The sequence below is a fragment of the Mya arenaria genome, chromosome 6 (genome assembly GCF_026914265.1).
Source record: "Mya arenaria isolate MELC-2E11 chromosome 6, ASM2691426v1".
Taxonomy (NCBI): Eukaryota; Metazoa; Mollusca; class Bivalvia; order Myida; family Myidae; genus Mya; species Mya arenaria.
Window position 1 is genome coordinate 38,808,212 of NC_069127.1, and position 14,360 is coordinate 38,822,571.

The 14,360-nt window shown below is 35.3% G+C and overlaps 2 protein-coding genes across 3 annotated transcripts; one reads left to right on the forward strand and one right to left on the reverse strand.

Moving 5' to 3' along the window:
- Nucleotides 1–3,378: 3,378 nt before the first annotated feature.
- Nucleotides 3,379–10,704, reverse strand: LOC128237333 (superoxide dismutase [Mn], mitochondrial-like). 2 transcript variants are annotated; one of them, XM_052952755.1, is made up of 4 exons: nucleotides 10,575–10,704; nucleotides 9,438–9,637; nucleotides 5,132–5,428; nucleotides 3,379–4,448 (listed from the first exon to the last, which is right to left on the reverse strand). In XM_052952755.1, the coding sequence occupies exons 1-4, from the start codon at nucleotides 10,604–10,606 to the stop codon at nucleotides 4,297–4,299; spliced, it is 681 nt and encodes a 226-aa protein (XP_052808715.1). In that variant the 5' UTR covers nucleotides 10,607–10,704; the 3' UTR covers nucleotides 3,379–4,296. The 2 variants fall into 2 exon arrangements, with proteins under 2 accessions (XP_052808715.1, XP_052808714.1); XM_052952754.1 differs by lacking the exon at nucleotides 10,575–10,704 and having other exon boundaries at nucleotides 9,438–9,693.
- A 1,204-nt stretch (nucleotides 10,705–11,908) lies between these two features.
- On the forward strand, nucleotides 11,909–12,601 carry LOC128237777 (salivary glue protein Sgs-3-like). Its single transcript, XM_052953362.1, has one exon. It carries the CDS (start codon nucleotides 11,909–11,911, stop codon nucleotides 12,599–12,601), a length of 693 nt encoding a protein of 230 aa, XP_052809322.1.
- The last annotated feature ends 1,759 nt before the right edge of the window (nucleotides 12,602–14,360 follow it).

Here is a 14,360-nt window from a genome sequence, read left to right on the forward strand (position 1 = left end):
ACTGTACATGTAGGTTGTCAAGTATGGGTGGTATTTTTTTATGTTCAGAGGAAATTTAAAATAACTTGCCATATGTATTTGACACATAAAGGCAAGATCAACTTTTCATGTACTGACCTTGTTCGTAGGTCAATGTCACATTCGGGGGCATTCGTCACATACTGTGACAGCTCTTGTTTGATTTTAAGATTACAGACGTTCACTCTGCAGGGCTTTTTTTCTTATCCTTGTTCTAATAGTGCTGTATGTGTAGATCATTTTTTGTTGTAGATGAAAGAAGTTGTAAGCAGTAAAAAATATATAAACATTGCTAAGGAACACAGCTAGATCCAAAGAACAGTCTTACTTAAGCAAAAGTAATATTATTTGACAACAACCCTCTGACTTGTCTATTTAAAAGTGTGCTGCAGATTAACCTTATGTGCTGCTTCATGTAGCCATGTATTTGCGACAGGGAGGATAGTACTAAGTCTGACAGGATTCATCCTGAAATCAGGATAGAGATTTGAATTTCAAATTGCTGTATTAAGTTGTAAAGATCACTTTAATCCTGAAATCAGGATGGAGATTTGAATTTCAAATTGCTGTATAGTTGTAGAGTTTGTTTTTAGTGGACATTTGCATTAGATATGTGAAGAAGTACTTCGAAATTTTAAACATTTTTAGAGATATAAAATAAGGCCATTAAACCCTTCTTGTGGTTTTGAATCTCTCATACCCAAACCCGATATTCAGGATTTATGATGTTCAGTCTTTTATCACCCCTGTTGTAAGAATCACCTGTAATCGGAATTTCCAAAAGAAGCATGGAGCTTCTAGAATAACGGAATGTACATGTACACTGGTGCATCATGTCATGCTATATGCAGGAATACATTTTATTATTGGGCTTTTTTTTAAGCGTTTGACATATTTTACAATGTTCATTAACTCAAGCTGTGACACCTGAAGACTGGTTTTTATGCTTTGACAGCTGATTTTAGATAATACCAGTATGCTTAGTTTTTTTTGTTAAACTGTTGTTACTTTTTATAATGGTTATAAGAAATTTAGATATGGATTTTATGCTGGTAATTATTTTTTTAAACTTTGTGGAAATTTAAATAAAAGAAGTTTACTTTCTTTAGTGAATAAATGCCGAAGATAGCTGGCAGATACCCATGTGAACATACTTTTGTTAATCTAAGCCTGAAATTATTCAATTTTTGATTGAATTAATACAATTTAACAACGTTTTTCAGCAATAATACAGCGTTTATAGTAACATTTTGAAATTATTATAAACAACAGAACTCTAATTTGAACTTTTGATGATGTTTGATCATTGAAACAACCATTTTCTCTGCATTTACAAAAAAGTAATTTTTTCTATGTCCGAGTGAAAAATGTGAGCAAGTCTGTTGATGTACAATGTAAAGATGTTAATTTGTGGTAAAACAGGCTAATATGTTATGCAACATTTTTGTTTATTGTGTGTTACAAATGTTACTTCATTTCTTTACATAATATGATGAAACTTATGAAATGTGTTCATTAATCTCTGACTATTTTTGAGACTTTCGAGTCAAACTTGTACACATGGGCATTGTTGTTTTACGTTTTCTTTGAATAAACGGTATGCAAAAACACTCTCTTTCTTCCTAATGTTGTATTTAGCTAAAGAAAACAAATAAATGATCATTATACCTCTGCTTACAAAGTTTGAAGGGCACCATACAATTCATCTGTCTGTCACAAATTGTTCTTAAACTTGGTACAAATGATCAGGATAAAAAGTGTAAATGTGCCTAACACATTTATTGTTAGGTGGGGCTGAATTTAATTCATCAATAGTTATTGCTCTTCAACTCATTAGTTTTCACCTCATCTTTATTGAGATTTGTGGAGCGAACTGTTTCGTCAATTTATATCAGATTGTTGTGAAACTTAGTACAAATGGTCACTTTGAAGTGTACTTACAAGTGCTGAAAACATTTTTCATCAGTTATGGCCTATTCAATTAATAGTTATTTCCCTCTTGCAATCACTTTTTATCTAAATGAGGTTTTGTGAAGCAAACTTCTCTCACATTTTAAGAGAGAATGTTCTGATACTTGATACACTTAGTCACTATAAAGTGTACTTAAGTGCTAAGCATATTTCTCATAAGCTACTGGTACAACCTTATAATATTAAGTGTTACGGTATGTGCTCTTGATTTTTATATTTTACACTTGCGGAAACATGGGTGTTTGTGGAGCAAACATATTCCTCAGCTTTTCGAATGATTCGAAAACATGATTCACAATATATATCACCATGAAGTGAAATCAAAATCATCTAGTTATTTTCGGCCCCTTTGCATACTGAATTTTTTTTTTTTTTTTAAGAGGAACGTTGACCTCTTAACATTAAGCATTGAAGGAAGAAATTTAGTGCTAGTCATGAATATGCAGATAGGTTTGTTGAATGAAAGGTTTGGGAACAAGTTGAACATTATATGAATTATCTTAGTATTTTCCCCTTTTTGCCAAAATAATGCTATATTTCCCCTATCAAAGGGCCCCCACAACCATTCCCTTAAAAGTAAAAAAAAAAGATCTATAACTTCAGATATTGATGTTTTTATTGATACTGTTTATGTGATCTAAAATTTTCTTGCCTTGTGGAGTGAACTTCTCCCAAAGTATAAGAGATATCACTCACTTACTTGGTGCACTGTCATTGGTATATATTTAAGTCCGGCTTATGTTTTGTGACCCAATGCCACCCCTTAAATGCCCTTGACTGTTTTTTTGTAGTTTGGGCCATTATTATTGGAGTTTTGTAGCCAACTACTTCCACAAGTCTTAAGGCAATACATGATGTATTCGTTGAGGTATTGACTAAAAAGTGGTTACATGCAAAACCTTTACCAGAATTCCTATGTCAAATAAAAAAGGGCCATTATTTGAATTTAATGCAAACTAGAGATATCTAACTTAGTTAATTAAGTAGGTTGGATGGTTGAGGACCATTGTATATTAAAGTCTCAATGCAATACATCAAGTAGTTGCTGAGAAATTAACCTATGTGTGCTTGCACGCAAAACCTTAACCAAGGTGTGCTGCCGGCGCTTGGGTGAGTAGTTTAGCTCTCCTTATTCTTCGAATAGTCGAGCTAAACATGAACTCAAAGAAAAACAATGGCAGTGGCGAGCCGAATGAAAATAATAAAAGGAAAGACGAAAACCAACTTGCCGATAGAATCTATGTTCGATTATGACCAAATACAATTAATTGTCACAGATTTCAGGCCCAACTAAAGAAATTTGGCTTATAAACCATCAACAGAACACAACTAGTGGTTAGCACATTTTCCCATATATATGTCAAAAAAATCGGAGGTAAAAATTCCATGAAACATTTACTTACATTTATTTATTTATTTTCAAGCAATACTTTACAGCACAATGGACAGCATTATTTGAAGACGTTGTGATAGTTTTTTTCTCAATACTTAACAAAGAAGTTAAATCAACCATCAATAAAATAGTACACACTTTTGTTAGGTCCAGGATAAATAATACAATATTATAAAGCACCAAACAGTTTATCTATAAAATGCACCAAAAAAACACATCTGACACTTCGTAATGTAAACAAACCCGCATTTATGACAGGAAAAACAAAAGAAGCTTTTACCCAGAATTTAAAGTTACAATATTCAAACTTTCACATTATTCAATCAACCATGAATAATTCAGAAGCTTTGATTTGACAATTTCACTGCATCTTATCTTTGGTATTATAGGTTTTAAGATTTTTTTCTGTCTTGTTTTGTAATGCATTTTTTTGCCTGCGTCCCATCTAAATACAGATATTTAAGGTAAAAATATCTAAATCTTATTTGTGTTCCAATATACATGTATTTCGGAATAAATCAGAAAGAATCATGCTATATTTTTGCTACCTTTTCTATAAAATCATAAACCTTCCATCTTAATACAATTTATTCATCTGCAGTCATAATAAAACAAGCCTGCAAGCTCTAGATTATCAAAAGCATGGCTTGTTGAAAATGTTAGATGCCACTTTTGTATGAATTCAAAAGTATATAATTTTGACGACTGAAACATGTTAATAAGCAATAAAATAAAACATCCACATTTATAAAGGTTTTATGATGTTCAAAGCACAGTTAACAGTCCTTTATATTGTGTATTCCTATTACAGCTATCTGGCTGCCAGTCTACATTCCGTGTTTATAAACGAGCTCATGTCCCTATATTCTGAATTCCAATTACACCCAACTGGCTACCAGTCTATAATTCAGTGTTTATGTGCTCATGCGGGCATTAGCAAGTCTGTTGCCGACTTCCTCCCAGTTAGCGATATCGAAAATGGCCTTGACATAGTCTGGCCGCACGTTCTTGTACTGCAAATAGTAGGCATGCTCCCAGACGTCGATACCAAACAGAGGCACCAGGCCTGAAAATAAAGATGGTAAATATGCATTGTTTGAAACTGAAGACAGTGATGTTGGCAATAGGTTTCTCCCACCCCAGATATGAAGATCCGAATATTTGGCGGTGCATAGCTGGTAAAGATGGGCAAAGATAAAAAAGTACCCATATGTAAAAACTATTTAAAATATGTTTTTACTATATTTTGTTAAACTGAGGTGGGAGAAAAAGCATCGACAATAGCCGCTCGTGTAAGATAGGTTCATCCCAACCCTCTTCAGGGTATTCTGCAGACCGAGTTTAACCTCTTTTTCTCTTAACACCTTACTGAAATGAACTTATCTTCTCGGCAAAGGAAGATTCTTATGTTCCTGCATAACAGATATAGTATTATGTGCAGATCAGGTAACAAGAATTCACATACATGTGAAAGATGCATATTTAAAAAGCTTCTACCCTAGATCTCCAATTTATGCTTGGTGGTAGAGGAAATTCAGGCAATGGCTAACTTGCATTGGATTTTGAAGCTGGATTAAATGGGCACCCACTCTTATATGTAAACATCTTTCATTTTAGGCCTAACAATTTATTTTTTTAGTATCAGGTATCAGGAATATTTACACAAGTTTATGTGATATGTGGCCGTTTTTCTGATATAAAATATCATCATTTTAACAAATACTTCCAAAGTGATTATTTCATTCTCACCTGTGGTAGGCTGAAGGGGATCCTGGTTGGCGCATGATGAGATTCTGAGTCGCCCACTGACTGGGTTCCACCCCAGCCAGCCCCAGCCCGAACCCTGAATGCCCACTGAAGCTGCCGTCAACTCCCCCTTCATTGCATCGAACGAGCCGAAATTGTCCTTAATCAATTCCATAAGGTCACCCTTTGGCACACCACCGCCAGTAGGACTGAGGACCTCCCAGAAGATTGAATGGTTTATGTGGCCCCCTCCGTTGAATTTCAATGCTGGTTGAAGAGATATGATCTGGCTGACATTGTCTGAAATCACACGAGAAGATAGTAAAGAAAAGGATGACAATGAGCTTTTGAACAAAAACAGACTACATTAAGATGATCAGATTGCAATTATAATTCAAGCCCTATGGATTGCATTAAATTTGAGAGGGCCTTATTTCGTAATATATGTATTTTTGACAACCTTTTCCACAAGATACAGTTATAATGAAAATGCCTACTTTCAAAAACATGATTTTTTCTTAGTATTCAGAGAAGTTTTTAATATGAGGTGGAATGGATTGTGAATATAAACAAAAAGATTTCAGCGGAGCATAACACCAATGCTGATCTTTAATATTTGCAGACAAGGGGCGTAACTCATCAATTACTAAAGCCAGAGTTAAGGGCCTTGCTGTACGTCACTGCGTATTGTGTCTCAAGTGTAATTGCAATATTTTGAATTATGTGTTAAGAGTTATTGCCAATGTTAAACAGGGGTTCTTATAACGAACATCTGATAATTGTCAATCCTGAAAAATAGCCATGGGTCGGTTTGAATATGAGGGATTCATGTCCGAAACATGGTTATGACCCTTAGACCCCTTTTTAAATTGTATCCAAAGTCATTCATATCCACTACATGGTACTTGAAAATATTTTAAAGCAAATTTCCAATACAAAAACAATCTTAAAGTTTGTAATAGTCATAAGTTAAAATCTCTCAATCCTCATGATTTCCTGTTATCTGACTTCCAGGTTTTGTGTTACATTATTGATATGTTGTATGATTTGCATTATGTCGGAAAACAGCTCTGCGAGCTAGTGTTGTTATTATGTATACCTGACGTGTAATAAATTTTGATGAATCTTGAATGTTGCATCTTGTTAAAATATTTGCACAATGCACTGTCTCTGCCATTTTTTTCTTTGAAATAGAGACAAACTCTAAGACCATCTCAAAATCAAAGCAATCAACATTGTACTTACAATACATTGCATTAGGAAGAAGAAACAAGAATGAAGAATGAAATCACAACATTACCAGCTACATTACAGTACTGAGTACATACTTATGATCTAGAAATGATTAAATGACATAACCAGTGTCTGTATACCATGTGATAAATTATGTCATGCATGCTACATCAGAAGGCAACATTTGGCTTAAAATGAAGACTTGAATCAAAGATAACTTTTCTTTTACGACACCATTTTAAATGAAACAAAGGGCAGTCTATGACACTTAAAGAACCTCTCCTTCATTATTGCAGGAGTTTGAAAAGGTGATTAGTTTCATCAAAAACCTCGACAAACCATTTTCCAAAATATTGTTTTGACAGTGCTCCGTCAAAGGTGAAAAGGTTTGTAGAAGTGTTTTAAGAAACTAAACTCTCAATCAAACTCTGGTAAAAGACCGAAGGTGGGGCTCCTTAAGCAGGGTAGACTGCGCTGTTTTATTTAAAATGGTGAAAAAATAGGAAAGTTATCTTTGTTTAAAGTCTACATTCGAAGCCAAAAATTGCCTTCCGATGTAGCATTTATGATGCAATTTATCACGTGGTATACACACACTGATAATGTCTGAGAGGAAACATGATATTTTGTGATAAGAATGATATAATGACGAGTTTGACAGCTAAGAGCTCAGAGAATATATCAATATATAGAAAACATGATGTCAATCCGTTTCATGCCATACCAAATCATTCAAAGCATAACTTCAGAACAGGATAATGATAAGCTCAAATTATGAATGCATATAAGCTATGATGATAATTAGTAATATACAAATTCTTCAAAACAAAAGTAAAACATGTCCATAAACTCAAGCTAATCAACTTTTGCATTCTGCATCATCCCGGCATGCAGCATCTTCATCAAGTACGTCACATGCTATATGAAAGGCATACTGATAATTTCCACTCTTCCTACAAAATATGAGACTATTAATTATTATTACACTTTACACTTATATGTAAATGAGGTGGCAGGTTAGACTCTATTATGTTAAGTGTCCATGTAAAATTGATCAATCAACTTGAAGTACATAAAAAAAAATGATACTTTCAAAATTTGATAAAAATGTTCAAATACATGAAGAAATCCTTCACAATCAACTATTTATAATCATAGGTTATTTAACATAGTACTGTACAATACAGAGAATAATACTACTTACTGTACTGAGCAAAGTCATTGAAGCTTACGAATATGGAATATGCATATTCATACACTTGATGGTATGTCTGAAGGCCAAAACTAAGGGCCCTTTTCGGGTCTTAGCATTTGATTTTTTTTTAAGCCTGATAGAAAATTAATCAGCCTTTGGCCTTGATCAATGTCATGCATTTCACAGAAAATATAAACAGATAAAAATGTGAACTAAAAATTTCATTCTATCAATATTAAACTTTGCAAATAAAAAAATTAAACTTTGCAAATAAAAAAAAATGCCGACAAATATTCTAAGTCATAGATCTATTCTTAAAAAACTACTGGAAAGCAAAAACCATTCACTACAGCATAATTACACCATAGCATGTCTGTAGGTGCCTGAAATCTACGAACACATGCTATGGTCACTCCAAATAACTGCGATAAAACATAAAATAAACATCAGCTTTACCATACGACCATTCTCGAGTACCTAAAGAAAGCATCTTAAGCAATAAAATGGCTCAGTACATGTTGCTTAGCAAATGCTTTTGGGGGCAAAGCAAAACTGCTGTAAATTTCTTTGGTATATTATGAAAAGAGCAAAAAAATAAGTTATTTATAATGAGGTATCAGAATTATGTACACTTCTATTTAAATTTGTTATTACCAAAAGAAAGCATATTTGTTAGTTGCCTGCATTAAAGCAACAAGAAGTTAAACAGCTCATTAAATTTATATATGTCAGAGGAATACCCTTAGTAGTTACCGTAAAGTGTAACAGTGTAATCAGTTCATAATTATTCAAATTCAGGTACATGTATTTGATTCAAGATATAGATTAATCTGATCACTTCAGGTGCATTCTGGGTACATAAATATAAATGTGCTTTCATCCATATTCACACCACAATAACTTACCGTAATAATAAAAAAATAAACATCAAGGGTAAGAAATGTGATTCAAAATTCTAAGTACTTCTACTAGCGCATTTTTTTATATTTTAATAAAAAATATGCCAAATTCATACATTAGCTTGACTATGACATAAAGCATGTTTTTTTTCTTTTAGTTTTTACAACTATAGCGAATTTAAATAAGTGAGAAACATGCATGAAATGCACTTAAACATGATATAATAATTTAGATTTTTCTATAATAATAATACTTTTTACATCATTATTCAATTAAATAATGTGTAAGATTGAGAGATTGACATTATGATAAAAAATTAACAAGTTTGCCATAGAGCATCTGCTACCGGGGTATTCTGTTTCAAATGTTTAAAAAACTAAATTGGCCTTGCATATTGTCTCTGGCAACATGTGTACCAAGTTTCAATTCAATATCTTGAAGGTTTTTTGAGTTATGGCCTATTTTCCTTGCACAAAACCCAAGGCTATGACATAATACAGTGAACATCTCAACTCTATAGCATCAGTGTCTGCCATCAAATTATTAAAGAACATACATGTAGTGATGTTGTAGCTTACAAGAAACATTGAATTCATCCAGGGAAGTAAAGTATTCTACAGCAAACACGGTTCAACTGACTACACAATACAACATAGACTGTGAATGTGCAGTGGTTTACACTAACGGTGTCCTGACATCCCTAGGCTAGGGCTCTAAATTTTATGGAGGGACCTCCCAAGTCAGATGTCCGCATTTTTTTTAGCTAGTTACAAAAAATACTTGTTAAATTGAAGTAGGAAATATTTCAAAGTCCATCAAAATATTTTATTTACAGATTTATAACATAGGAGGTTAAATTAACTTCAGGCTTCAGGAAGGAACACTTGATTTCAACTTGTGGCGTCCCTTTGGGATCTATGGGAAATTTAGTTAGTGGCGACTGCTGACAAGGCGAAACATTCACAAATCAAAGATATTTACTTTCTGCAACTGCTGCAGCCAGTTTTTCCTCTGTAGCATTCAAGTTGTTCACATACGTGGCATGGTGTTTTTTATGGTGAATCTCCATAATATCTGCTGATACAACTGGGGCCAAGGCATCATAAGCGTATGGCAAGTCGGGCAGAGTATGCTTTGACCTCTGACAGCTTGATGTCAGCTGCCTTGCTTTAGACACAAGTCTGCATACAAGAATAAAAGAAAAGGTATACATGCAATTCATATAGGATTTTTTAATTACTTTTCATTGATTCACTTTAAAATGGTTGGATATTGATGTTTGGTGCGTGGTCAAGAAAAAATAATGATGATTGCGTTATGAACAGAACAGAACACAATTTTATTTGATGTATACTAACAAGGTACATAGTTATGAAGTGCATAATATGTTGGCATCAAATGATAACTATAGTGCCCATTGCCAATATAGTCATGACAATTTAGCCTTTATAGGCTTACCATTTGACACAGGTTCATGATACTTCATACTACCTAGATTAGTGGATAATAATGAGCCTAACAACTCAGATAAAATTAATTTGCCGATCAGATACATCTAAGAGTGGCAGTCTGAAACACCACAGATGGGAACTAATAGATCTGGAACATATCCTCCAAACTCTAGGCAGTGCATAAGCCTGGACTGTTCAACAATGATATTAATATTATTTATAAATAAATTTAAAAGTGACTAATTGAACAAGTTCAGGGAAATCCTGATTTTATTCATTATTGATATTTTGCATGTGAAAGGTAGACTTATAAATAATGAATAAAAAGGACTATCCTGGAGCTGTTTAACTATGTGAATATCTGATTTGTAAAACAGGTGATCGTCGCATACACTAATCACTATTTTAATATATGGCTCTTCAGTCATTTGATATTGTCTATAAGGTAATAATATGACATTTCAATAGAATTCTGAGTTTTGCTTGAAGAAATATTACATACAAATAAATAAATGATATATTATCAAGTTAAACTCTTAAAATCTAATCTCTTAGAACCTGTGGTTCGAAAGAGATTGAGTACGAATCATACATTTATATTTAGCTCTTATTAGGAAATGTTGACTACCAATGACAGCTACAGTTAATTAAAACGTAGTCATAGAACCTCGTAAGCGGTGCTGCTTTCGATGACAACATGTTTGGCGTGAGATATTTCGCTTTTCTTCTATCCTGACCTCTGTTGATTTTTGGAGGAATAACCCTGTGCCCTAACAGTGTCAAGGTTACAGGCAACCGCTGCTTATATAACAATCCACAGCGCAGTAACTTCCCCTTTCAAATACCATTGACATATAAAACTAATATCACGGACTTATAACCCAGTTGTATAGGTCCGTGCTATTATCAAACATGATTGCCTTGACCAATATTGGTCAGAGTTTCTCTCAATAAATCATTTCAATGATAAATTATATCGGGGAGTCGGATAAATTATTGTTTCCGGGAATATATACTGGGCATTCTTAGAGAAAAATATTCATTATTCAATTAAATCAGCCATCTTTTTTACTGCTAATACACTCAATCCCAAACATAGGCAACTTTTTATTATTTTTCAATAATAACACACATAAATACGCAACAAGACAATGAATACGCGTATCAAGTTGCAACACGGCATACAACAATATAATCAAAATCATTTTTTGTACCATACTTTTCCAATCTTCATGAAACATATCATATATAGGATAAATAGTTCTGGTATACAGTTTTGTACAAATGCCGCACGAGATACATGAAATCGTTAACGAGCCCTACAAAATACGTCCCATGAACACAAAAAAAAAACACTTTTATATTTTTTATTAGTCTTATCTTTTTATTAGTCTTATAGTGGTTTGCCCCTGGTATATATTTTTATAAGGTGCAGCTACTTTTCGCTTCAAAGGAAACAACAAATAGAAGGCAGTATTTGCTTGCGTACCAATTTCTGTTTTAACTAATAAACATTGATATTGACATAATTATCTGTAGATAAGTTGAACGTTCTTGTGGCAAATTTTTTATGTACTCGGTATGAAAATGTCTCTGGATCTGTGGTGATGTCAAATTGAAGTTTGCAACTATGTTGTACGAATAACAAACCCTTGGTATTGACATAGGCTTTCAAAATTTGATGCCGTTTGAACAATGATCCTATAATTAAGCTATTCCGTACCCGGGAGAGATTTTCAACTATGCAGTACTACTAAATGTGTAAAATCGCTCAAGGATTCTTAATGAATCCAGTTCATGAAAGAAAGATATGGTCAAATTCGAACAAAATGTAAATATCCAGGTAGATATTTTTTGCGTGTTATATCCAGTCATTGTTACTGATTGCAGTAATCATAGTTTAAACTGATCAACACTATCGATATGTCTTAAGAACTTTACTTATATTTCTTCATTTACTCAGTTATATATCACTCTTTTCAGAGAACAAATTCATGCATGATGATAGTTGAAGCAAGACCAACGTCACACCTAGCAGATCATAGTCACACCACACAGACCATCGTATCGCATGCGCAGACCATCGTCACACCACGAAGACCATCGTCCCGCACGCGCAGACCATCGTCCCCCAACGCAGATCATCGTCACGCCGCGCAGACCATCGTCACACCACGAAGACCATCGTCCCTCACGCGCAGACCATCGTCCCCAAACGCAGATCATCGTCACGCCGCGCAGACCATCGTCCCGCACGAGCAGACCATCGTCACGCCGCGCAGGTCATCGTCACGTCGCACAGGTCATCGTCACACCGCGAAGATCATCGTCACGCCGCGCAGAGCATCGTCCCGCACGTGCATACCATCGTCACAACACCCAGACCATCGTCACGCCGCGCAGATTATCCTCACGCCGCACAGATCATCGACACGCCGCGCAGATCATCGTCACGCCGCGCAGAGCATCGTCCCGCACGAGCATACCATCGTCATAACACCCAGACCATCGTCAGACCACGAAGGTCATCGTCACGCCGCGCAGACCATCGTCATAACACGCAGACCATCTTCACGCCGCGCAGATCATCGTCACGCCGCGCAGACCATCGTCCCGCACGAGCATACAATGGTCACAACACCCAGACCATCGTCACGCCGCGCAGATCATCGTCACACCACGCAGATCATGTAACGCCGCGCAGACTATCGTCATGTCACGCAGATCATCGTCACGCCACGCAGACCATCGTCACGCCACGCAGATCATCGTCACGCGCGCAGATCATGTTACGCCGCGCAGACTTTCGTCACACCACGCACATCATCGTCACGCCACGCAGACAATCGTCACGCCACGCAGATCATCGTCACGCCGCGCAGATCATGTAACGCCGCGCAGACTATTGTCACGCCACGCAGATCATCTTCACGCCACGCAGATCATCGTCACGCCACGCACGATAAGGGAAAAAATAAAGATAGAATCTACATATTTTGGTTTGAATTCACAAGGCTGTCATTGCGATACAATGTTTAGACCTGTAACAGGTTCGTGAAGTTGGTCAAACATGTTAAACTTCGGTCACAAAGGTGTTCTAGATATTGTCAAGTTATGTGCAAGACATACTGTGTCCCGGATTAAAAAACAAATCTATAAAAAAGAACTATTTTTGGGATGGGATCATCCAGCAATGATAGGCTATCAATCTCGACATATTCAAAGTTTGGTAAAGGTCGGAAGAAAATGGTCAAGTCAGAGAGCCGCAATCTTTGTTGGACTCTTTAAGTTTAGGATCTTCGGTTGTTAAAAAATGACTTAATTAGCGTTTGAAACGGGTTAGATCAAGGTCAATGCCTCGTTAATGTGCAAATAGATGGTGCATTGTATGTTGTGTTTGTTTCATATTTCCTAACTCCATTTTAGAACATCAATGAAACTTGATATCATGATAATTAGAGCAACCGAGAAACTATCACACAAATTTGTCAACTCATTTAAACAGTAAAACTTCTGGCGTTTTAACTTACACCAACTCTTAACTTCAGATCTCTTGTCTCGTTCTGAATGCCTTGTTAGTAGTACATGTACTTGGATTAAGATCAATTTTATTTCAAAACAAGCCTGTATGCTCCCCTAGGTGGCAGCATATAGTTGCCGGCCCTTATATCATGTCCGCATCATAACTCTGCAACCGATGTATGATTCATAAATAACCGTACAAATATGTTCACCATATGAAGCTTATGTGAAAAGCACATCTGCATGCATGGTCGAACACATTCGAGTCAATTATTATTGGATGTCCTATAATTATGTATATGTACAAGAATAACAAGCAGTATGCACTAAACCCCCAGAAACAAGTGTACATTTGCATAAAATATGTTGTCGTTTATGGAAAACCTTAGAGCACTCGCTAATTTAATCTCTAATATAAGCGACCCGAGTACCATTCCCGGCCTGGGCACATGTGAGTTTGATATGTGGTCACCAAGCCGGGCAAGTGAGTTCCTCCTGTTTCCCCCACAACTGAATACCACTATCTCGCGCATCATCGTGCCAACGAGAGTGATCAGTATAATATGTTGTTGCAACTTGTTTTACAGTCGTTTACGTTTAAACTAAACTAAGTAAGTTGTGTTTAATTGTCTGTGAAAATATTTCAAATCAATTTAAATTGTACAGTATTTGCACACAGAATACTAATATTCGAGAGTGGCCGATTGCTCAGATCTGATGTATAATATATTTGAAATTTAAAAATGTTATTTTTTTAAACAATAGAGCTAATAAAATCATAATGAATTTAATTTGAGCAAACCTCTATTGAAAGTTGCCGTTTCGGATACCATGGCAACACTTCCAGAAAACATGCCCATTTTTTCCTAACAATTGGTGTCAATTACTGCAAGGAATTTTAATAAAAGATCAATTTATCGTAAAGAACTAG